The sequence below is a fragment of the Phaethon aethereus genome, assembly GCF_964289735.1.
Source record: "Phaethon aethereus genome assembly, chromosome: 19".
Classification (NCBI taxonomy): domain Eukaryota; kingdom Metazoa; phylum Chordata; class Aves; order Phaethontiformes; family Phaethontidae; genus Phaethon; species Phaethon aethereus.
In genome coordinates, this window is record NC_138595.1 from 8,989,597 (window position 1) to 9,015,456 (window position 25,860).

A 25,860-nucleotide genomic window follows, 5' to 3' on the forward strand; every position below is an offset into this window, starting at 1 on the left:
ATAAAACAGTGGGGACTTCTGCAGGTGGAAACTGTGAGGCATCAAATGGAGGGTACGGCAAGGATTCCATTGAAATGCAGAGGGTAAAAGTGTCTGTCTTCAGAAAGAGCATAGGGATGTCATTAGAGAAGACCCTGGTAACCAAAAGCTTATACCATAAGGTCAGAAGCAAGGAAATGTAAGGAAGCGAGAAATCTGGAAGGACTCATTAAAAGTGAATAATCATAGATAACTGGGGCTCTGAAAGAACTTGTCTCTTCTCATGTGGAGAGAGATGGGCATTCTCCCAAATGCCTTTCAGCCCCTGGTTTCCCAGGAAGCCTAGCAATGCCAGGTACTTTCTTAAGTCTTATTGTGGGCTCTTTTTTCCTGTAAGGGTCAAATCCAACTAAAACCTCTGTTCATTTGAAAAGTGAAATCTTTACCTACCTGAGTTCCTCTACCTCTTGAACCGACCTAGTGTACCCTTGCACTATATTGCAACCTTGCAAGTATGTTAGCAGCTCTGGTGTGCGGTGGTTCTGCCAACCGAGCTATAAGCACGTGCAGTTAGTAGGGGACTTGAAATAGTGGAGTGCAATGATGGGATAAATCAGACTTGCTAAATTGAAAGTTTTTCTTTCATCTCCCTTTGACTCCCATCTTCTTGTCATTGGCTTATGATGACAGCCTATACTGCTCTAACATTTTTTATTTATTCCGCACAGAGACCACCTCCTCTGCATGCTAATCTTGAGTATGTGTATATTACATGAGTTGCAGGTGCTGCATGTTTCTTTTCTGCCATCTTTTTCTACCTGAATTAGATACTGTCTTGCTCCTCATCTGTACTATGCATAACTGAATCAGATCTTCATCTTTCGCTTCCTATGGCACCTGCTTAACTGTTTTTTCTAGAACAGAAGAACTCCTGGGTGCTTTCTATTTAAAATTCATGGACTTTCCTTTTGAGTGAATGACTTCTTACACCAGAGCACCTCCCAAGGCCCTGGTGTCTCAGGTGTCCAATCCAGAAGGTGACACAGAATGCTTTGTAGTTGGTCTTCTTGATTTATGACTGCAAATGGTTTGGACCACCATGTTCTATCCAGAGCAGGTCATGCCACTGTCACCTTCCCTTCCCCCAGCCATGCTAAGCATTCTTAAATCCAGGTTACTTCTCTGTCAATCTGGAGTTCTGAATGCCAGGACAAGGTGGAGCTCTCTTTCTGCCAGAAGTAGATCCTGTAAGTCGTATCAACAATGAGCAAAACCTTTTTCCCCATTTTCCCCTCCATACCTGATTTTGTATCATTTTTTCTGAACTTCTCCAGCCTTCTGTAGCATTCCACTGATCTAGGGATGAAACAGTTTGTATAGGACACCTCCGGTTTAAGCAATAAAGATGAAAAAGCAGGGCTCTGTGTTCAGTGTACCTTGATTAATGTTGTGACAAGGGTAGGTCTTTTACTTATCAAGGTAGAGTGAGTTGAGATAGTCCAGAGCTTGACTATTTCCCGCATAAGTCCTTTACAAGTTCCGACAGTCCTTTTTCCCTCTGTGCTAGAATGGTATCTGATATGCTAAGAAGCCATGGCAATCTGAGGGTCTGATTCATGAGAGTAGTTAAGCCTATTTGGAAATCCCTCTGCAATCAAGAATGAAAGTATTTTCTCGAATCAGTGAGCAGGTTATAGGAAAATGTGTTTGTGCCCTAGCCCAGTCCCCCATACACCAAGGACCAAACTATAAAAATGCTGTTTACAGCATGCGCTCTCACCGGACAGCCCTAGATTGCAACGTAAATAATCTTTGGTGGAGAAAAAGGGGCAGGGAAGGGAGGGGAAGATGTCCTTGCCTCCTGCTGATACGAGGTAAGTGCTTGCGCCAGTGTTGCACTTTGTCTTTTTATTCTACGTGTCAGCAGGTGAGTGCAGGCTACTAGAACAGGGACACTCTCCAGACTGGCTTGTCTTCATTAATATCTTGATTTTATGATACTGCATGGCCACTAACACAACATAACAATTCATTTTGCCATCCTGTCTTCCTGCTTTTGGGAAGGAAGGTTTGTCCTAACTATTGCCCTTTCAGACAGGGCGGGCACTTGGCCTGTTTGGTGCAAGAGAAACTTGCACTTGTGTTGCCTGTGGCATGTCTGTTCTGCAAGTAGATATTGGCCTGTTTTCCTGTAGGCTGTAGTTCAAACACCTCTTGCCAAGGTTGCATTGACTTCTGTAATTTATTACAGAAAGACTTCCCACAGATTTTAGAGAAGTAGTTACCATTCCATCCAAAGTCCTAACATATCCATCTCCCCCTACACATGTTGCTCAAACCTCAGAATTTCACTCAAGCTCTTCATAGTGGAAGATGGGATTTTTCTTGGTATTGTGTAATTCTTTTAAACAACAACTTCCTCCTAATAGCAGCTATGCAATCTTACATAGCAGGCATCTGCACTGCACTGTTCCATACACAAATAGCTCAGATGGGCTAGTCTTGCCCCCTTTGCTTTTTTCATTGGAATTTTGAAAGAGGTTTGAGTTACATCAACAGTTATTTTAATATTGTTATGAGACATCTAATGGCTACCAGTTGCTGGAAGAGAAGTGTGTACTTATATTCAATACTTCACAAGTAGCTTGCTTTTTTCCCTTCCCCTCTGCAGTGACACTAAAAGCTTTTGGTAGTGAGTGGAAAACCTGCTGAGCTTTAGTTCTTGCTTTTCGCTGAGCCTGTAAGTTTACTTTTCAAGTGTGGTGACCAGAGGAGTGTTTGTATGTGGTCTAAATCAGAAGGAGCTCTGTATTTTGTCACTATACCCTGATCTAGAGCTGTGCATACAGTTGCTACCGATACCTGTTGGGCCCAATTTAAAGGTGTTAGCCCAGAGGGGATGAGTTTTTGCCTTGACTTTAAGGGAAGTTGGATCAAGATCTTCTATGAACTGGGAGTGAGAAAATAGAACAAACTTTTGTAGTACATTTTATGTATTTAATATGCTTCATCCCAGGCGAGCCATAAGTGTTCTCTCTTAAAAGATTTATTTTAAGATTGTTTTGGTTTTATCTTGCCTCCCACACCTGAAGAACTCTCATTTTCTTAGAGCACATGCGTACAGTTCTGCAGGGCAACATACTGTGTTGTGAAAAATGTAAGCAGCTATGTTCATACAGGGATCTGAGATCAGGTGATAAAGAGGTCAGGCTTGGTCTGTACCCGCTGGGAGATTTCCAAGTTAATATAGTATAGTTGGAAGCATTGCTGTTGGAGCAGGTGTTTGATTTGAGAGAGAGAGAGAGGGGGAGATCATTTGAATAAAACAAATAGTCTTGACAGAGTGTGAAGGAGCTCTGGAGCACTGAAGGTACTGTCTTGCAATGAAGCGAAGGGCACTGACGTTAGTTTTGTGATACAGCAGCTCTCTGTCTAGTGGACTCTGGGAGTACCAGGATGTCTTCGTAGTAGTGGGAATGTTTAAGTCCTAGACTGGTCCATGCGATCATTTTGCTTCTCTAATATCCTGTCTTGAGTTCCAGGTGGCGTTTCCTCCAAACCAGTGCTTCTGAAACTTTTGGGCTGAGTACCAGACTATTTTGCATCCTTACAATCAAATTTCTGTAGTGATTTATCATCAGACCCCTATAAAAGTAATATTGCTATGTGTCTGGCTGTAAAGAACTTGCTTTTACTTGGTGGAACACAATTTTGGGAACCGTAGCCTTTAACTGTTATAAGCTGCTGAAACAGGTTGTTTTTTTCCAGGCAGAAGCAGCTATATTTCGGTACAGGCTGCAGCAATTCCCATGTATAGACCCATACACACTTGAGAAGGAGTGACTCATTTGTAAACACATATACCTGGCTTTGCAAATGAATTCCAAGGCATCAGTTACGTAAAAAGTGAACATTCCTCACAGTATTTGGTAGTGTTACAAGCCTGCAGAACTAGATTCCAATTAACCCAAGTAAGTCTGAATTGCATGAATGCTGTATTGTTACACCAATTCAAAAGGAATCTCCCAATGCACTCCCCTTACCCCCAATACGTGCACATATTCCAGGATTTCTCCTGTATGCTGATGTAAGGTTATAGAGAAAAGACCAATTTTCTGCTTAGATTACGCAGGGAACCTGTTTTGGGTGGGAAAACATTACTGATCATAGTCCATTACTTACCCCAATTCAAAGTTAATTCTCACAAGGAATGTAAATGTAGGTAAACGTTTTTTGCTAAAAATCTCTTCAGTAGTTTTCAAGTTTTAGTCAAATGACTGAGGATGGCTTAGATTTTTAAATCTCATCTGGAAAACAGTTATTTGGTAGGATGAATAGTAGCAGGAGGGGTTCACACACATTCTTGCGTTGTTTGTGGTGGCAAGCAGGGAAGTGCTTTGGTTTTCAGTGGAAAGGATGTTTTCAGGGAAAGTTCAGATCTGACATCTTTTATTCCCCGACTCAGTTATACGTCAGGTTATTCCTAGTTAAGCATTTGGACACATTTAACCGTTTCTTCCTTCCAACCTTTTCATCCACTAATGTCTACAGAGGCAAGATTTGTTTTGCATATTCTCCTACCCTGCAAGCCTGTGATGAAGTGCTTCTTAAAACTGACCTTATGAAGAGTTTTGGCTGAGTGAAATTTTCAGGATAGGATTTGTCTATCTGGTGTTTTTGGGGGCATTTGGGTTTGTTTTGTTTTGTTTTCCTGAAGGATGTTTGAAATATGCTCCAAATTCTTTGTTTTTAATTCCATCTTAATCACAGTTACTGGTTTTATCCTTGCCTTTACCCACCCTGTGATTTGGGTGGTCCTGGTCACCACAGCAATTGATGGTGTTAGCTGTCAGCTCCGTGCCTGTATATTTAGCATCCTGTGTTTTTTTCCAACCTACCTGGCAATATGAATAACAATAAAATTGCCTTAGTGCCCTTGGCCACACCTTTTAAGCACTAGAAATCATTGACGAAATCTGACAAAGAAAGGTACTATTTCACGAGAGCCTTTGTGACTAGAATGAGTCATGTAAGAAAGATGAGTGAGTTAAAGAATAACTTGGACACAAAAAAAAAGTAAGGCTTTGGGGTTTTTGCTCACTCTGGAATGTGCAGGGTGCTTTAGAGAGCCATGTGTTATTGAACTGAGCTGCATTCAATTTAAGAATATGGCCTGTTTTTAAAAGCAGCCTTCCATTTTACAGGTGTAGTTTAGGATATATAGATGCTTAACTTGCTAATTGTGCCTGCAAATCAAAGTAGTTAAATGGCACTAATTCTACCAGCAAGATTGCTCCCAAGGCAAACTGCAAGCTCAAAATTAGTGATTGAATTGAGGATCTTTTAAAAACCTGATACTAAAAATATATATTAGTTCAGAATGACTGATGTAAAGAGTTACTATGGTGAGAACCATGCAAATGTTTGACTACATAAATCTATCTGCTTTATCAGTCTTCTTGAAGGTAAAATTCAAGAACAGGAACATGAATATGTCTCATAATTTTTGCTGGTTTGGTCCCCCCCATCCTCTATTTTGTTTTTAAGTTGACGTCTTTCACCATCAAAATGCTGCCGATATGATGTCACCCAGGCAGGGGTTCACAGGAGCGCTGCTGGAATGTATAAAGCCAAGGGACTACTGTGTTGTTATAGCTCATGACGCTGAAACTGTCATCAGCTATGTGGTTGCTTTTGCTTAGTCAAGTGGGCCTATAAAGAGGATCTGTCTCTAAGGGTTATTTTGTTGCGTTTCTTATAAAATGTGATGAGATCTTACAAAAACCCCTACTTCAAGATGTCTAGCTTCCCTAGAATCTGTCATAATCTGTCAAAACATCAGCCTTGCAAGTTGGCTATTACACTGAAGGTACTTGGAGTTTTGTTGGCTACGGAGTCGCTGTCAAGGGACAGATGTTTTTAGATGTGGATACAATAATAAATGGAATCTAGTAGACTAGTGCCCTGCTCTGGCTCTTGTGCTGTCTGGTGTCCTGGGCCATTAGTCATTAGTGTGCAAAAATCTGTTGTTCACAAGGGCCGTTCAGGCTTGGGTATGCGAAACAGAATTGAGCATGCCTTGGAAACATGACCTTCCAGTTCCTCACAAGATCACCGAGGCTAAACCCACAAATGTGTATCTAACCTGCCGATGGGTGAGGTTGTCGTGCTCTACTGCGGTGTGGGTCTGCACAGTGCCCTGCCTCCATCAGCTGGCATCACCAGCCAAGAAGTGCAGGTGGTTTCATTTCTGTTTTGCCTATCCAGAGCCTTCAGTTACTTCCTGATTTTTTGATAACGTAGCAGCAATCATGCTGCGTGCTAACTGCTTTGAAACTCATGGATGTGATAATATGGCAAAGTATTAGCAAGTATGATACAAAATACATCATTTGTAGGAGGAAGGCTGGCAAGACAAAGAGAAAATATTAAAAGAAAATATATCTGGAAAAAAATGCAGGGAGAGAGAGAACAGATTTTCCTGAAAAGCAAGTTGTCCAAAGTTGCCCTTGTTCTCACTGAGGATGTTCATCACTGAGGATGGCAGCAAAGGTAATAATACAGGTTATTACACAATGGATGTTGAATTTTTATTAAAAGCTCCCCAGTGAGATATTCATACCAGCTGCTAATATTGTACCTTCCAGTGACTTGGACAATACAGTACATGACACACTGAGCTGAGAACATTTGCACTGTGTGTAAAAGACCTGTTAATTTTCCTTGTTTGTACTTACTGAACTTCTTCTTTACTCCAGAAACTAGACTTCATTTTCTAGTCATCAGGCAAATAACTGTTGGCAATACCATGATGGGTTTTCCCCTAAGGTTCAGTTTTCAGCTCGCTTCTTGGGACGTTTATGATGGTGTAGTCTCTAGGGAGGGGAATGGAATAGGCACTGAACGCAAGCTGACTTCAGATAGGCCACTGATCAGTCATCAGTCTCACCTACATATTTAGGCCTGACTGAAATGGGCTTTTTTTAATATGTTAACAATCCCTGGATTCACCAAATATTGTCTTTCCTTTTTTCCATTAATGTAATTGATGATGCGTGAAGGCACTGCATTTGCAAACCTTGCGCATTGCAGTATTTATTTCAGTATGTCATTTTCCAGTAGTACTCATTCTACCAGCAAGATACTACTCAGAAGAAACTTAAAATGAGGGATTATTTAAAAGAGGGTTCAGTTATGCACCATGGCTATTGAAGCTGCTAGTAACCATGTGATCTTTTACAGAGGTCTTGTTCTTTCATACACAGATGCAAGTTTAGTTGCAAAGCTCACTCCTGGAGCTGCAGTTCAACTTGGTACTAAAGTGTTTTTGCAAGTCATGGATTACACTTTGGAAATTCATGTGAGTGATGATCTTAGAAAAAACAGCTGTAAGACAGACAGAGACCCGATTCATTCTCCAGTGTAGTTATGATCCTTTTCCTTTTCCAAACCATGGCAAATTAAACATTGGGATATATCAGTTTTCAACAGTTTCCTTGAATGAATTTATCCCTTTTTGAAGGTCATCCAGCCACCCTGAAATGCTTTCTCTTTGTCTAAATTGCCATTTATAACAGCAAGAGGCAAGAGCATTTCTAAATATTGCCAGCAAAACTGAATCGGCAAATAATTTCTGTTGAATAGTACTAGCCACTTAGAATTGTGAGAGAGGCTTCCTTACGTACTCTGTGATTCCTCTTCGTTGTAGGATGAAGACTGCTTGTCATTGTAGGTGTTTATTTGTGGCCTGCTGTTTGATCAGCTCTCTTGTCCTGCTAGTCAATAGGTAATTGCAAATTGCAGTTGATAGCAATGTTTCGTTGTATTTACTTTGTGGTACAAAACCCTACTGAAATGTTGCTGGCATCTGAAAATGGGGATGGATAAGCCTGTGGCTCTGTGCCCTGGCAGACAGTTGTTTAAGTGCTGATGGGTGTTGTGTGGGATTGGGTAGGAAGTATTTATGACCTCTACCCTGTGCTCAGACCACTGCTGCTTGAATGATGATGAGACTCCCTCTAAAGCGTGCTGGACACGCAAAACCGTGGGAGTTGAGGCTATTCTGGATGTCATAAGGTCATGTTCTTAACTTCCCTGGCTCGCTTATGGATCTTGTTAGGAGGTTGGGGTTTGGGGGTTGTCTGGAAAGCCTGTCTCTTGTAGTTTAGGTGACAATCCCCACAATAAGCGTAAGTGGAGTCACCCGATGTATTCAACAGCAAGAGAAGGCAGCACAGTAACTGCTGAGAAGCTAGAGCCATGTTTTCTGCCAAAGGTAGATCTTGCTGTCTGGCACATCCAGACTTTTCCCTGACCTGCACTGTACTGTTAACCAGCCTAGGTTAGTGGTTCAGTGTTTTATTTCCTGGCCCTTGCAGCTACTGGTGAATCGTTTTTGTCTAAACACACAGTGTCTGTGACTGTGCGAGTATAATGGCTGGGGTAAAAAAAAACAAGTAAGAATTATTTCAGGGTACTGGGTAAGTGAGAGCACAAATGGTTCCTTCCTTGCCTTTTAGAGAATTTGTGACTCATAATGGAACTAGACAGCAAGTGCATTTACACACACCACGCTCTTGGCCAACGTGGCTAGTCCCATTCAGCCAGCCAGCTCCGGCCCCTCTGCATACCCACATTTTGTCTTCACATGCACACACTTCACTTCCTTCTTACAGGAGTAGTTTGAAAGATAATCTGTATTATTAACTTTCTCGTTCTTAAAAATAAGGGGGGGGGGTGTGTGTGCAGTGTACAAGTACATGAAATAATGAACATCTTAAAAAGGTGTGTGGTTTTCTACTGTTTTCCTCATAATGCAGAAACAATCCGTACAGGTCACTTTGCTGGAAAGCACTCTAAAAGCTTATCAGTGAACAGTTAGCTTGTGGAAATGAATGCTACAAGGAGTGTTGTCAGGGCCAGAGCTTAAAGGACCAGATCTCGATGTGGATGCCACATTATAATTCTTGGGAGGGCTTAAGCCAGATGCTGAGTAATTCAGCTGCCTGTGAAGGAATTTTGTAGACTTTCCTCGGAAGGATGTGATTGTTGTCACTGTCACAGATAGGATGCAAGACTACATGGTTTTCTGATCTGTTGCCATTGTTCCTGTGTTCTTACGAAGTGGTCTCCTGAGGTTGTGTGAAAGATCTTTTACTGGGGGACTTGTTACTATTTATTCACTGCCAATGCCTTAGGCAGAAAGATGGACACTGCTGTTAAGGAGAAACTGTGAGATTCCATTGAGAGATGCTTCTCTTTCCTTCTGTGTTGCTGCTTTGAATTGAAACCCAGTCAGCAAAAAATTCCCTCTGTAAAGTTAGTGTGGTTTTGGTCCTGTTCCTGAGGGGTGGTAGCTTATATAGCAACAGTTGTCATTGCATGAGACGCTATTGTATTTTACAGACAATTGAGCAGGACGGAAGACTGAAATTCTCTCTGTGACCAGCAAGCGGCTTTATAGAAGTAAGGGTTTGGTGAGCAATGTTAAGAAATTTATGTGCTTCCTCCACAAATAAATGTGAAACTACTGATGTCAAGCACTAAGATCGCTGGGAGGGGGCAATGTTGGAAGAAAAACTTTGAGGAAATAAGACGATGCCAAGCTGTTGGATTAGCATCAAACAAAAGCAATTACCCACAATGGCTTTTTCATCCATATCTTCTGTGGATTTTACCATATTCACATTCCATGGTGATTTCGATTCCTAAAAAATTGAATTAGCATAAGGCTGCAGATGGCAGGTTTTTAAGAGCAATACTGCTTGTTGGTGCTGCCTGCATCTTAGAGCAAGTGCATACAAATCAGATATTTCAGATGTCCTCTGGAAGTTCTTGGATTGAGAAGTAATATATTGTCATCTCTTAAAATTCGTTTTAATCTGATAGATGTTTGCCTTCTTCCAGATAACGAGAGGCAGGCCATGTAAGACCAGGGTGAAGTTAGTCTGTTTAGAAATTTATAAAAGATGTGAACTGACCTCTGTGAAAGAAGTTGGCTACAATACACAGAGATGAATCAGTGTTTTTTTCCCTTCAGACTGATAATTTTCTGGTTATTGAGGTTTTATTGATTTTAAAAGATGCCGTTTTCCTGGTCTGCTAAAAAGACTCTTGAAGATATTATGGTTTCAACTGGAAAAGTAACAATTTTGCTACCAAACCCTGACACAGTTTTATTTGCACATGTATAAATGTTACGAATATGATTCCTTGTCCTTCCCAGTCCAGACCTGGGTGCTCTGCCACTGCACTTCCATGCTAACACCGAAGCAGCATCTGGAGTGCACTGGAGGTCTCACATTCACCCCAAAGCCTTTCCTGCCCATTTACCGTGTGTTTACATGCTTTCCTGAGCAGCTTCTGGAACATGTAATCTGCAGATACATCTTCAGTTTTAACTCTCAGCAGGACAGCTTTGGTGGATGTCAACGATAGACATTAAAAGCTTGAGAGCAAAGTCTCATTTCATACCTCTGTCCTAGCCAGAGTAGAAAATGTAATGAGGCTGTCAGTGCTGTGTTAGTTGATAGCCAATTGCATAATTAAAACGAGAGTATGGCCATTTTCCTTTCAAAAGAGGGAGCATGTGTTTTGCCAAGCCCACTGTAGATGGTACAACAGCCCCCTAAAGAACTGTAATAATAATTAAAAAGAAATCAATCAGTCTCACTGGCTGCCTGGGGAGAATGTCAGCAAAGAACTGTGTCCCCCCTGCTCCCAAAGGAGAGCCGTGTGGGTTTGCAAGGCTTTGATGTTGCTTTTCCTTGCCACTCTCAGCATCCCCTCAGTTCACACCAGCACAGCCCTCAGGACCGAGAGCTGCAAAATCCCCGCTGAGCTTGCGGCCCGGGTGGAAGGAGATGGCTGAGGGTCTTTTTCTGGCTGAAACTACTAGCAAAACCAGCATCTGTGCACCAGTCTTCCGCAAATCCCTTGCCCTGTGATGGAACTGTGACAGAGTTAGCTGTCCTGTGCCCTAGCTGTTTGTACGGCGTGGTTATAAAGTGCATGTTTGGTCACTGCAGGCTTTCTCCAGCTTTGTAAATGCAACCAGCAGCTATTAGGAGCTCATGTGTAGAGATTAGCAAGGCATTCCTACTGTGGAATATTCATTTATTTGTGAATTTCCTTTTAAAAACAAACCCAAACAAGCCTCAAGTCTGACAAAAGCTCTGGGATAAGAATGACAGATGAACATTTCTTTTAGCAAGTTTCCGTGAGTACCGTGGCATCAGGAGCTCTCGATTCCACTCTAAAGAGAAGGGGAAGCATTTCCTATCGTATTTTTTCTTAGGAAGCTGCTGCTGTTGGTAAATCACATGTAGCAAAGAATATATTAGTAATACGCTGTACTTTCAAAGTGTCTCTTCTCGCTCCTGTTCTCTGTTGCTGCAGGAAGTAGGTTTTGAGATTGATGTCCCTTTGAGACAGAATAACTCCTATTGCACGCTAGGTAATGATTTGAACGTAGAATGTTAGTTGAGGTAGGATGCAGGATTAGTGGTGCGGTGGTAAAGAGGGATGATAAACCTCATTTTAGGTTGAAAACAGTCTTCCCACCCTATCTCAAATTGGAAACAAGGAACATTATTTCTCTTTATACCAGATACAAATGATGTGTCATTCTATTAAGAGAATAACAGATTTAAAGTATTTTATTGCTAGTTAAATCTAATTCATGGTACTCAGTGCAGATTTCGGGGATCAAGGGATTTAGATTATTCTGCATTATCAGCTTTAGGCTGTCATTTCTTGGTGAGTTTAAGTGCATGCTGTGGTTGAAAGGGCTTTGTGGGCAAAGGTGCACATAACTGTTCCACAGCCCCCTGATTTTGCTCTCCAGATGGCCACACAAGCTCTAGTACTAGCACAAGGGAAAGTTTGACCAGTTCTTTCAAAAGATTTCACCTTTCTTTCCAAAGGCTTGTGTGAATGTGGTCGTAGTCTTGTGCCTAGTATTATAATTGCAATGGATAAAGAAACATATCAGGTGGAGAAAGGGAATAGAATAAAGTAAAGACCCTTTGGTTTTGTGGCTATCTAAATGCTTCTCTCCATGAGATCCTCTGGGATCTCACGTCTAATTCAGGACTGACCAGAATGAATACGAATTCATCCTAATTGGCTAGCTAAGTTAATGAACTTTCCCTGCAACTGACTGGACAATGGCAAACCACCCCATGTCACGCACTGTATGAGCACTGAGGCTGCAGCCAGGACGGGATGATGTCCTCTTTCGCTCCACTGTGTTAACCTGCGAAGTTCTCAAACAGTCAGGGCCAGTTAAGTCAAACGGAGAAGAAAAAGGTGACAAAGCTTCTGTTAACTGACTATCTGCTTCATTACTCTGCCCTGTGAGTGTGTATGTGCAGGGACAGTCACTTGTGGTTTTAGGAAAGTAACTGTGAACCACATTTCAGCTTTTAGAAGTAATTTTAGGTGCAGCTCAATAATATGTTACTAAGCCATTACCCAATCAAGCTGGCAGAAATGATGCAGATGCAGTTTTGTCTTCCTAATTTTTTTTTTTTTTTCAGTATAACATGGGAATAGTTGTACCAGTCCAGACCAGAGGTCCTGTTAGTATATTATTCAGTCTTTGGTTGTGATCAACAGCACATATATAGGGAAAAAATAAAAGAACAGAATGACATTATGGTGATAATTCCCTGGTATACCCTGTCAACTAGGTAGTTGAGGACTTTCTGAACCAGAGGAGTTATCTTTAACAGTCCTTAATTACTATTCTTCCAGGACTTTGTCCAGTCCTGTTTTGCAATAACATAAACTTGGAGCTCCCATAGCCTCCTATGATAAAATCCCAGAGTTTCGTTAAGTTTTGTGCATGAAATATCTCCTTTGATTTGAATTTTGCAACTGCCAGTCTTATTTGATGCCACCAGGTCAGTCTTCTAAGAGAGGAGATGATTCAGTTTTCCCCTTTCCCATGCTACTCATGGTGCTAGATCTCTGCTATATCTCACATCAGTTGTTTCTTTTCCAGTATGTTTAATGTTTTACTGTAAAATGGCCTGTTTCATCCTTTTGACTTTTTGATGCTCTCTGTACTTTTCCCAATAAATAACCTTTTATGTTACTGGGATGCAGTAAACTTACAAATACTAAAATGTGTACCGGCAAAGAGGTTCTGATCTCTGCTGTCATTGGGGATTCGTAAGCAGTTACATCTAAACAGTGGGCTCTAATGCCCCCTGAATCAAGTGGGAGTCCTTCCAGTGCATTTGGTCAGGAGTCTAAATCAAACCATACTAAAAGCATTTTGTAGAAATACAACTCAAAGTGGAAGTGGCTATAAAACAAAAGTGGTCTTGACTTATTTAATCATTCATTTTTGAGAGGCAAGAAATGCAAAAGCAGAGTTTAAACACTGACAGATGAGCTCATTTTCTGAGTTCTGCTGCTAAGTGTCAGCAATCTAATGCTGTCTTAGGCAATAATTTGCACACATTTTGTATGATACTGCCATGGAAAGCAAACTCTGCCACATCCTCCTGTTCCTGCCACCTCTTTTTGCCCACCAGGTAATGAACCAAGTTGTGCAACTGACCCAGATGTGCAGATTTTTTTTGTAATTGATGGGGAGAAGTGGTGTCTGCTCCTCATATGTTCTAATGGGTAAATTTAAATCCCCTAATTAAACACACTCTGTAGCCACAGAAGATATTCTGCTAGCAAATACACTACTTATTTGATTGCAAAAGATGTTCATTGGGGTTTGCTATCTGCTGTTCTTCTCGGAACCAGCTCACTGCAGGGTTTAGGCACAAGGGAAGCAGTGGACTGAACGCTGTACGTTGGAACTGTTCCTTTGGATAGCTGCCTGCAGCATTGTATTATGAAGCACATCTCTAGGAACACGGTAACTGGTTTATTGATGTTCAGGTTGCCCAAATCCCTTTAAAACAATAGTAATGTAATCACTGTAATTCCCAAAGTAAAAAGCAGAAGGTGGGTTTGGGTTTTGCCTCTTTTCTTTTTAAATTATGTTGTCTGTGTACAGCTGTTCAAACTGTAATCAAGTTAACTCCTGCTCCCAGAAAATTTGCTGGACAGCCAGAGAGACTGAACAGCACAGTAAAATGCTAGCTGTTCCACTGAATGCTTAGATAAAAAATTCTGAAGTACAGCATGATAGAATTTGACCTCAGTGGATGTGGAAAATGGTTGTGAAATAATAACTGTGAATAACCTTCTACTTAATTGCTTAACAATAAGCAAGATGTGAATGGCTGAATCTTTAAATGCAGCTTCAATTGACATAATATTGGAAATTAATTTTTAAAAAGTGCAAAATTTGAGTGCTTAGGTCTTGGCTTTAAATTCAAAGCCATTTTTTCCTTGCATTTACAAATGCTGATCACCTGTATCAGGAAACCAAGACTGATTTCAAACTTTGCAATGTTATAGCAGTATTTGTGAGGCTTAAGTGAGAGGAGCACCGTTACTACTCTTTAGGGAATGCTGGTATGCTATGGACCATAAAAGTGAGGATCACAGAGCGATTCGTTTTATAGAGATACTGGCTTAGGTCTATAGAAAGTAGGCTGGAGACATTCTTTGTCTTTCCTTTAAGTTTATGTGGGAGGCAGTATACGTTATGGCAGGGTTGGTGTCCTCAGCAGTGCGTTGTATCTGATCATTTCTGGGCCCCTCTGTCTTCTAGTCACAAGCAGTAATGCTTGCTGGCTGCAGGCACGTGCCTATCTCGGCCCGGCAGTAGCAGTGCCAGGGTCAGCAGTTGACAGCTCACTGGTTATAGTCACCTCTCGCTGGTGGCGATCAAACTGTCCTATATCCTCTGAACAGCTGTTAAAATGGGCTCTTTAGAAGACCAGAATGACAGTAGTTCATGTCTTTAGCGATGGTTTTACTTCCACTACTGCACATGCAGCAGTACTTGCAGATGGATCTGTTGAGTGTTTCATGGTTTGATTTGTATTTGAATGATTTTGTCTGTAAGCCTACTCTATTGGACTCTAGTCTTTGCCAGTCCGTGGACAACAGCACTCACATGTAAGGATTGTTTCCCTTTTTAGGCTTCACTTTTGTTAAAGTTATTTCTTGTAGCTGTTATCTAGGCGTTTGGGACTAAAGAGGAATATTTCTCCATCCCTATATAGTGATGCATGGACTGAGTGAAATACCTCTCACATCCCTAACATCACATAGTCACCACTGTATAGATCAATGATATACTGTACTATATATGGCAGTTTTGACAGCAGTTACCTATATTTGACCACAGTGGTTGTTTTTTGCCCAACACAGTTCCTCTCAAAGCTCAGGTGGTATTAGTGTGTTACTAGACTGGGTTTCTGGCTATTCTTATCTCATTTTCTGTTTCCAAGAAGTGGATTTCCCAGCAATTCCCACTGAAGCAATTATTCTTGTTGGCTAGGGTGAACAAAGTAAGCCTTCAGGATATCCTTTGCTGGGAATATAAGGGCCAACTCTTGGAAGAATCTGGTTTCTGCAGTGAGGAAAAGGGATGGAGTTATCAGTACTGAATTATTCCTGGGGCTGCATCTTGTGTGATGTTGATTCAATCATGAATTTGCCAGGAAAGCTGTGTTCAGGCCTTGTCTGTCTTCACAAGTGTGTTTTTGTAATTGGGTTCTGACCCTGTCACAGCAAATGAATTTGAGTGGTATCGTACAACAGCCTTCTTCTCAATGTAAACCTGTATGTCAACTGTGTGTGTATATAGTCACCCTGAACATGTTGTTTATGTTTTACATCAGTTTTCTCTAAGGAAAAAAACTGGCATCTCATGGTGCAACATGCTCCCTGCGTAGAAGGCAAGATTGGAGCTTGCATACTGATGAGTGGCATCTGCAGTGAGGGAGGGGCAATCTAGAGTGTCCTGCCAGACACAGACATACTGAAGAAATGCAAAGAGTGTGAGTAATTAGGTCCACACCTTTTATAGTACTGATTTTCTCTTTATTAATTTGCTGAGGACACAAGCACACAGAAATGAGGCATTTATGAAATTCTCTATTTCATCTTGTATTGTGCTCTGTTCTGGAAGAGCATTTAAGGCCATGTCCAAACCAAATATTTGTATACTGAAGTCCAACTGACTTGGTGTGTTCTCAAGTCTTATTTTTTTTTTTTTTTAAAATGCTTCCATGTTCGATACTGTCACTATAGGACAGCTTTGCATGACATACGGACTGATGGTGTATTTCAAAGTGCTTTACACTTGTCAGAATCTTCTAGTCTGCATGATAGTCTGGAATCCAGTGATCTTGTGTTTTGCACTTGGCAAAACACAGTAACACGATCCATCTGTTGGCTGTTGAATTCGAAATGAAGTAGGACAAAGTCCATGTGGAGAGTGATGTAGCAGCATACCTATAGTGGAATTTGTGATAATGATGATTTGACGGGTGATACTTTGTACAAATAATTGTATTATACGAATTCATCTTCATCAAAGGATGAATGTTATAAATCACATTGCTGAGATTTCCCAGAGCCTTGGATTGCCCCATAGGCAGATGTCACTTTTACCTTGGTCACATCACTGTGGTTATCAGGTTCAATGATAAATAGTACGAAAGGATCGTCATTCTTTCTTGGCTTGGATAGTGCTGTAAGGAATTAACTTTTAACTGTGGTTGTAGACCTTTAAAAATACCTTTAGCATAGATATGGTCCTGTAAACAGGGCACTGCTGAAGCTGGAAGACCTGTGTGTCTTCAAGATTTCTGTAGTTCATCCTGGGTAGTTCACTTTCGCATTGTCTTAATTTCCTTAGCCCTGAAGTAGAAATTAATGATATTTAAATTCCTTTCTAAATTGTCCCAAGCCTCGCTGTGATTAAATGTGCTGTATATGTATGTGCTGAGTAGTAGTAGTATCGCATAAAACTATGAGGAAAATAAAAAAAGAAGCATTGTAAAAACACGTCTTTGAAACAGAGGGGCTGGTTGGGCTGTTGGGCAAGTCTTTATTCACCATTGCAGGTAGATGGCTGCTGGTCCCATGAGCAGCTTGAGTAACACGTGCATTCACGACCGAAAGTCCCTGGAGTAGAAGTGGCTCAAACAAATCCCAGCAGGGCAGTGTCTCATGCAGAAAGAGCAGTATTGTTCTAGTACACACCCGTAAATTATCCCATCCAGAGCGAGCTGGGTGTTTAGGTGTTCTCATTGTTTGGAAATTTGTTGTTGGGAAAATGTTAACAACTTCACAGCGCATAGTTCTTTGCTGTGTCGAAGTGGATTGCCAGTCCCTTGAGGCAGAAGCTGTCCGGGTTTGCCTTCCACTGAGCCAAACACATTGTCAGCACTCAATTAGACATGTATATACAGTTTCATGCTGACTCAGAGCTCCAAGATAGCCACTATTTTTTTCTTGTTGAGTATCCCCCCGTAGAGCGAGCAAGCTATTTTTACCTGAATCTTTCTAGTGTTATTCCTGATAGGAAAAAATAAACCCTGCGTGTTTGAAGTCAAAACTGAAAGAAGGGATCTTTTCTTGGGGGTGCCTGTGATCCTCTAAACCTTTCAGTTACTGAGGAAATGCAGCTTCTGTGTGTGCCTCTGTGCTCTTCCTTCTTGGTTATGCTACATGGAGGACCTGCTGGCAGGAGAAGCACCCTCTGAGCTACAAAGGGCTGATCAGTCCATGTAAGAAAAGAGCAAGTGAGACAGAGACAACAGTGTCTTTGGAATCAAGGGGTGGAAAGCTGATGGGTCAGAGCCGTTTCAGGGAACAGTTGTAGAGCCAAGCTGGTAAACTTTTATTTGGAGGGAAAAAAGACAAAAATAAAAGCAATGAAGTCTAGTTCCAGTAGGCAGGAGCTTTTTGTGGCTGTTAAATATAAAGTCTACAGTTTTTTCCCTCTCCCCTCATCTCCTTTGCTTCGACTGTCTGGGGGTTTACTTTTCCACTGGGTACACAGCCAGCTCTTGAGAGGGGAAAGTGTGGCCTGAATAGCAGTTCCCTGGCCATAATCCCTGAAAGATGACTGAAACTACAATACATGAAGTAGACAATAGAGGCTGGGGAGGATGTTTTCCTTCTCTGGTGTGTGTTTGGCTAGGAAGTGCAAGATTGTTATATTTTTTTTTTTTTTATGCTGCACATTTTTGTAATTCCAGCCATGCACAGAAAAAGCTGGGCTGCGAAGGTGCCTGTGCACCTGTACAGGGTGGGACAGGCATTCAGAGGCAGAAATAGACACCGAGCCATCCTGTTTGGGCAATTAGACTCTTCCTGCATTCTCACCACGGTCGGCATTTCAGCGGCTAAGCCACAAAGGGAGGTATAAAGACAAATGTGATCTCCTTTTGAAAATACCTGTACTTAAAAGAACCTCCCTCCTGGGATGGCATTCATTATGTCTCTGTTTATTCATCCTTTGCTCACATGATAATTTGCTTCTGCAGAAATGTATCCCAGCTCCACCCAGTGCTGGGACTGAGCCACTTCTGCTGGCACGGTTGGAGATCGTTTACCAAGAGAAATTAGCTGTACAGCATACATAATGGTGACTGACACAGGTATACCTGCCCACAGCTGCTCTGAACATCATCACTACCCTTTCAGTAGCTCATCCCAAATCCCAGTGGATTCCTAACTCTTGCACTGTACATCTTCAAGAGTTAGTAATATTCTGAGATGGCTTTAAGTGTAAATGGGAGGAGTTGTTGTTCACTGGGGAGAGGCAGACGAAATGCCAGCCTCTGTCACAGCTCTCTCCTAACGTAAAAGATTTGTGGCAGTGGGTTGAACCGAAGCAGCAGCTGCTGTGGTGTCACTTGGATATTGATTGGGGAGTGGGTGAGTGCAAGGAGCAGAAAATGCTGTAGAAGAGGGGCCAGATAGGAAGAGGCTGGCACAAGTGCCGGGCTCCTTTACTAGGATGCATCCCTCTGCCTCGCACTGCAGCCATCTTTCTCTGCAAATTAATCCTGTTTCTGCTGTGCCTCTCTCCAACTGAACATGCTAGCAGGTTTCTGTCTTCTGGATAAGATCTCTCCTTCATGGTCATCAGTCGTTGCAGAACCTCAACTCCTCTTGGTCTAGAGTAACTCAGGTTTCCATCCCACCTGGTAATGTGCCCCAGATTCATTCACCTCCACTCTGCCAACCCAATCTGTTGTTCAGGAGTCTCGTCTGTCATTTGCAGGAATAATTGCAAAAATTGATTCATGGGAAATGCCTGTAACAGGCACATCCTTTTGACAGACCACACAGCCATCATATTCTGCATTTATTTGAGTCAATCAACGCTCTGATGCATATTTGGGTCATAAATACTCTTGATATAAATTGCATTTATTATTATGACAGCTGTGTTCCATTACCTATTATTTGTCCTTTCGGTTTGCACCTTGTGGAGCTGTCAGGTCAGCTGCTTACTGATGGCGAAGCTCACAGCTCAGTTAGAAATCTCAGTTAAAAATAAATTCTCTGAAGGGAATTGGGTAACAGCAGGATGTATGTTGTTGGAAATGCATTGGACATTCTTTTTTTTGGTTTGTTGTATTGGAAAGAGGAGGTTTGCACTTTTTGCCTGCTTTTGCCCAAATTTCAGAATTAGACTTTGCATTTATGATCCAGAGGTCATTGAAGCTAATAATCCTACTGATTAATGTGAATTTTGGATCACACTCCCCATGTCTCAAAGCTGAATTAATCAGGTTATTCGATATTTGAAATGGTGGGATGCTGACTTGGATGTTTCCAGTTTTCCCTTGGAAGCTCTTTTAGCTTCATGTCTTTTTACATCGTAAAAATAGCAGAATATATGATTCTGAATTGAATGAATTTCAGTGTCCTTCCAAGGGTAAGGTCAGATTGCAATGGGCACACTGTTCTGTACGAGTCAGAGTCATTTTCTGCTTCTCACTCCCAATAAACAGTCACACATCCTTCGTGCCAGGTTGCACCAGCTTTGGAAGTTGCCGAGCAGTTTGGTGTTAATTCAGGAAAGCACTTCTTCATGGAATTGATGACTCTAAAATGCTTAATATAAGCATGTGCTTAAGTGCCTTGTTGGACTGGGGCCAGTGCAGATGCACCCTTGCAGAGTAGAGATTTGTAAGCCACTGCTGGTCTACTAGAGCCAAGTTCACTGGAGATCAAGGGTTTCAGGGGTGCGCAGCTCAGGGAGCTGGACTGTGCTGCAGGGGTGGGTGAGCATGACAAAGTGCTCCTGTGTAGGAAGACGGGCAGTTACCCAGGCAGTCCCTGTCCTGCGACTAAGCAGGGAACCTGGCTCAGCAAAACGGTGGGGCTCTGGGGCTACCCCGAGCATTGCGTCCAGGAGGTGGGAGCCTGCGTGAGCAGGGACCTGTGCTGGAGACGCGCAACAGCCCGGTCTGGCAAAGCTGGGCTCTGCACCAGGGTGTGTGTGCTGCAGGGAACGGGCAGCTGCCTGGTCTTCTGAAAAGGTATCAGCCCCCCATGGGGACTGGTTTCCTGGGGATAGAGTGCTAAGCTGGGTTTCAGACTAGTTGTGTAGCTTCTGTGTAAAACACGAGGTGAAAACACTGCGTAAGTGCTTGTAGCTGCGTTCAACAGGTTTTGTTTGCCCAAGGATTTTGGGATAGGCGCAGGGATGGAGCGTTCTGCCTATCAATAGGGTTTATGTGCTAGCTTAACTGCAACGTTGCTCATAGCATGACTATTGAAATATGTGTGATTTAACAGTGCATGTGCTTCTTTTCATGTCTTAACGTTTCTGTATTATCGCCATTTATTTTACTCTAAACATAAAAAGAGGAAAGCTGTAATTCCTATCAAATATCATAGTGCAAAATTGATATACACATAATCACGGCTCACAAAATATAGATGCAAATGGCTATGTATTATTTATAAAGCAGCTTTGACATCTTAATATATTAAAAGAGACGTTTAGATCATTTCATAGTTCAGCATCCTGCATGTTTTTGAGCTATCGTATATCATGCATGAAAAATTAATAATTTGGGTCTTAACCGCCTGAATTTTATGCGTGCATTCCAAACAAAGGGGGGTGTGTCCTCGTCTCTTGCCTTTTTTTTTTTTTCCCTATTCTATCCCTCCCACCCACTTTTATACAATTAAATGTAGACGGCTAGGATTAGACAATGCCAAAAGCCCACCCTGCCTTCCAAGAACTACCCAATAATTAATGTGAGTCATAAACCTGAGAGTAAAGCGGTATCTTGGGGTATTCCAGTGTCCCACCCAAATCCTTCTGGGTTTACTGAATGCAAGGCAGAAAGTGAAAGTCAAAAAGTTCATACTACTTGGCAGTAAAATTAATGCGGTTGCTCTCATCCAAATCTCTAATGAGGACAGACAAAAGCCAGGTATAAATCAGCTTAAAATCTAGGAATTTCTGCTAAGTTCAAATTAATAATGAATACGGTGCGAGTGCCTCCTTTCAGGCGTTTTCAGTGGTGTCACTGGCTAGATTGGTTTGAGCTAAGCTGGAGGAGTGAGGTCGAGGAGATTTTGCAGAGGTTTTATGCTATTTGTGCTATCAAGAGCCTCAGTCCTACATGACAGAAGGTCTTGGGTTAATGCTTTGGGTTTTTTGGGGGGAAGCAAAGGGGAAAGGTGACCTTGTAGTCTTTCAGATGAGGACATTCCTGGCCTGTTAGGGCATTCTAGGTTAAAACTCTTTTAGTGAAACTGTTGCTCAGTAATGGATTTAAATACAAGTTCAGTGCAGGTGAAAGGAGCTAATGAGGAGGAAGGAGTTTTCTGTCTAACTACAGGGCTGGTGCTGGTAGGATGATAGTAGTTAACTGTTTTTCCTCACTGTTTCATGGTTGCTTTAAAATACTGCTAGGAAGGATGAAAGAACTTCAGTTTCTGTGGCCTATTTCTCTCTGGTCTCTACTGCAAGAGACAACAAGGAGCCCTGGGCTTGATTTCTGTTTGCTTGAAACTCCTTCCAACCTCTGCTTCACCTTCTCAGTGACATTTAGGCAGAAGCTCTTCATTTATTCTGCCCTGGTTTTGCCTATCCCCGGATACTGAGCTCTCAGCAGACTGTAAGGTGCCGGTGCTTTCAAATGTAATATGAGTTCACTGGTTTCTTTGGGAATGAAAAATCTGTTTGATTAAGGAAACACTGACTTCTGAAGCCCTATCAGACTGCACGACTTTGTAAGGCAGGGCGGCAGAACGTCTAATTAAATGGAACTGCTCTCCAGAGGATTTGGCTTGCAGAAAATTAGTTTTCATGTGCTTGGCCTGATGTTTATTAAATGTTTCTTTCCTTTTCCTCTCCTTTGCAGTTTTCATCTGTAGTTTCATGGTTGCGGCACCTATCTTTGGTTACCTCGGTGACCGTTTCAACAGAAAGATCATTCTCAGCTGTGGGATCTTCTTTTGGTCAGCTGTCACATTTTCAAGCTCCTTCATCACTGAACAGGTAAGATCTTTGCAAAGGCACTTTAAAGGGTGTCCTGAAAAAATGGACAATATGTTCCTAAAAAACGCCCATCACAGTGTGCTCAAGGGGAACATATCCCTCTGGTGTGGATTTGACATAAAGCGTATTGCATTATCTTACCTTTTGTAGGTGAAGTGTGGTCTGGGTAACTGTGTTTTCTTAACTGTGAAAGCTGTTATTCTTTGATCATCCACGTTTATTAAAAAAATAACAGGTGAAGCATATCAAAGCAAGAGTTTCTGTTGAAATAAGGGTTTTGTTTTGAGGGAGATCCTAAAGAAACTGTAAAAGGCTTTAAAAATTACTTTGAAAAAAAGCTGTCCATGCCTATATAGTGGTTCTCTTCTGATATGTAAGAGAAGCTGTTGGAGTTTGTTGGGAAGTCTGCTCGTCGTATGTAGAGTGACACAATGCGTCCAGCAGTGGTTTTATACATGTGCTTTGTTTCCAGTCCGTCAAATGCAGTAAAGGTGGATGATAGCATAGAGATTAGACATAGTTTCAGCTTCTTTAATGCTAGTTGATGGGTATGTTTGAGGAACTGATGATGGAGTTGTCAGGGTCACTTAATTTTGTCAAGCTATGCACAGCATCCCTCACCTGCTTTCAGGACAGCAACAGTACCCCATTTTGAGGACTCCTCATTGCATTAATTTTCTTGCCTGTAAGAGGTACTTGTAGGAAACAATGATCTGGCAGTTTCTGGGGAAAAATATCTTCTTGTTTAAATCATGTTCTAGAGGAGGTTTAATTGCTGCAGGTGGCAACATTCCTGGAGAGACAAATCACAGCTCCTGGCATCATCAGGCTGATTTCCCCAAGGGAGGCAGGGGCATTCCTCATCCTTTCTGTCCATCTGCGTTCCAGAGATTGCAGCATTGTGGTCGCGCCTAAAGAACGACAACCAGAGACTAAAACTCTCCGCCCTGCTCCCTCCTGCCCACACACATACTCTGCAGTTTCTAATAAAAGAGAATTTCCACCTAAAGTGGGCAGTGGCAGTCACGTGTCTGTCTGGCTTTCGTGTTGGATTGATTGTTGCTGCATTTCTAAAGAAAAATGCATATGGACAAATGTAGAAGCCTTTAAGTCAATAAATTGTTCTGGTTTAAAATTGGGCAGGAAGCATCCTTTCTAGAGAAAGAACATCTCCCATCTAAAATGAAGAGGGTGTTTTGGCTTGCCTTTTTTTTTTTTTTTTTTTTAAATTCCTCTTCATAACATTCTGAAAAAGCAACAGAGCCCAAAGAGGGAAGCATTTCATGAAGGAACCAATTACCTGCTTATAAACCCTTCTTCTGTTACGAACACACATTCATACTCAGGTTCTCATAGCTCTTTCTGTAATGGACCTAGTCCTGTAGTTGCAAGTAGTGGAACATTGGAACTGGACTGATGTAATCTGTGTTTTCAGAGTTGATTTTCAGTTTAAGGATTTGGGGCTTATTAGTTGAAATAGTTCAGGGATTAATATATATGGTCATCAGTATACAGGAGCTCAGAGTGGAAGTGGCATATTTTTAGCCAAAGAAAGGGAGAATTAACGTTTATAAAGCCAGATTATGTTTGGAATCCAAATCCCAATTGTTTTGGAAGTCACAAGAGAGCTATAATAGCCAGACTTGGGTTAATTTCTCCTGGATTTGCATCAGTACTAACTCTGGACCCAAACTACAACCTTGGATAAAACCCACCCTAATACTGAGAAAAATCCCCTGTCCTGATTGTGCTGTGATTCTCAACTCTACCGGAAAACTTGCCTGTTAAGCTAGGTGTCTCATGCCCAGCTCTTGTTATCGGCTCCAGGAGATAATGGAAAATCTTTCAGCTGCTCTGTGGATGTGCTTAACCCAGTGGCTGCAGCAGTTGAGCAAGGTCATAAGAATAATCCCAGCTTCACATAGTATCCCTACCACTCTGGTATCCTTTTTGGAGGCCTGATCTCTAATTGGGAAGACATGCCACATTGAACAAGGTGAATTTCTGAAGTACTAATGAGAAAAAGGGTCAGAGAAGAGCTGATGCAGCTTTTTTCCTTTAGACGGTGACTAACTAGGTATTTTTCTTGATCTTTGACTTCTAGGATGTATTTGAGGAGCAAAACACTGGCTCTTCACTCAACATTTTTTATTTCTTTTAAGACTGTAGGTGTGTTTGTCAGGGAGGAAGGCCAGGAACTGAAATATGAAAAACTCTTGTCAGCACAAATAAAAGCAGTAGTGAGGCTACTGTAACTAGGTAAGTACTCACTCCCAAGTTAATATGAAAACACAGGGCTAGAAGGGGCAAGCTAGCACAGGCTGAGGCCATTGAAAAACTGTACAGAAAACTCCTTTATGTGGCGACAGTAAAAATACTGAACTAGGTGAGAAACAATAGCCATTCCACAGAAATAGCAAACTGTGTTTTCAGGCATCGCCTTTCTTCAAATTTTGACAGTGTCTAGTGCCTCGTGCATGCTATAACTGTGTAGTTAGAGTACACTTCCTCAGAGTTCAAATTTGGAGTGGAAGTGGAAGGAGACAGCTTAACAAAGGCAGAAAACAACTACATTGCTCGTGGAGTCCAAAGGCACCCAGTTTGTAAAGGTTTTTGGCAGTGTGTTGTTGATATTAGTTCCTGGTTGAAATTTGGACACTTAAAAGAAAACAATCAAAATGCTATCTTTTGTAATTTATTGTGCAAATAAGCATACAGAAAAGGACATGTTAATTCTTATCTGTCAAGTTATTCAATGAAGAAATATCCATGTGGCAAGAAAAGGACATGGAGTGAGAAATTATCTCAGTGAGATAGATTTTGATCTGGAAAAAAGGAGCAGAGCACAATGAAACTGTTCATCTAAGATACTATCTAAATGCTATTTCATGCTGTTTGGGTTAAAAAGATAGTGACTGAAAATTGGCAGATAAAACAGGGAATTGGATATATATGCTGTGCAGACATGTAGTTGCTAGAGAGCACCACATTAAGGTTTGTAACCACTTATTAAAATATCTTTAGTTATTTATTACCAAATATCTTTGGGCTTTTAACATGGAATAATGACCATCAAATAAATGAAGAATGAATCTCTCATCTGCTAGCAGCTACTAAATAACTAAATAATAGGCTCTCACAGGGAAAAAAGAAAATCAGACCAAAATTTAAGGATAGTTCCAGAGTATATAGGAGGTGATAGTTACAGAAAACAGCAATACATGAAGTCCATGCCTAGCAAAATAGAAACAGGACAACTAGATACTTAAATGTTTGGTTACTGTTCATGAAGTCTTAAATTACATTTAAAACAAATCAAAATAAGAAACACAAATACCATATCAGAGAGTAATTCAATAAATACACTTGCTTTCATGGATAAAAATAGCTAATGATAAATTTAACTAAAGAAAATCATCAGAAGGTCACTTTTTATTCTGTCAAATAACGTGATTTGATACTTTATATTA

The 25,860-nt window shown here is 41.4% G+C and overlaps 1 protein-coding gene across 1 annotated transcript in view; it reads left to right on the forward strand.

Moving 5' to 3' along the window:
• Positions 1–25,860, forward strand: part of LOC309411863 (sphingosine-1-phosphate transporter SPNS2-like) — a gene marked incomplete at both ends in the record, with an annotated part of 133,011 nt that overhangs the window by 40,709 nt on the left and 66,442 nt on the right. The window contains one exon of the mRNA XM_082008618.1: positions 22,254–22,390. Within this exon, the coding sequence (XP_081864744.1) occupies positions 22,254–22,390 (137 nt within the window). The remainder of the gene's footprint in view (positions 1–22,253; positions 22,391–25,860) is intronic.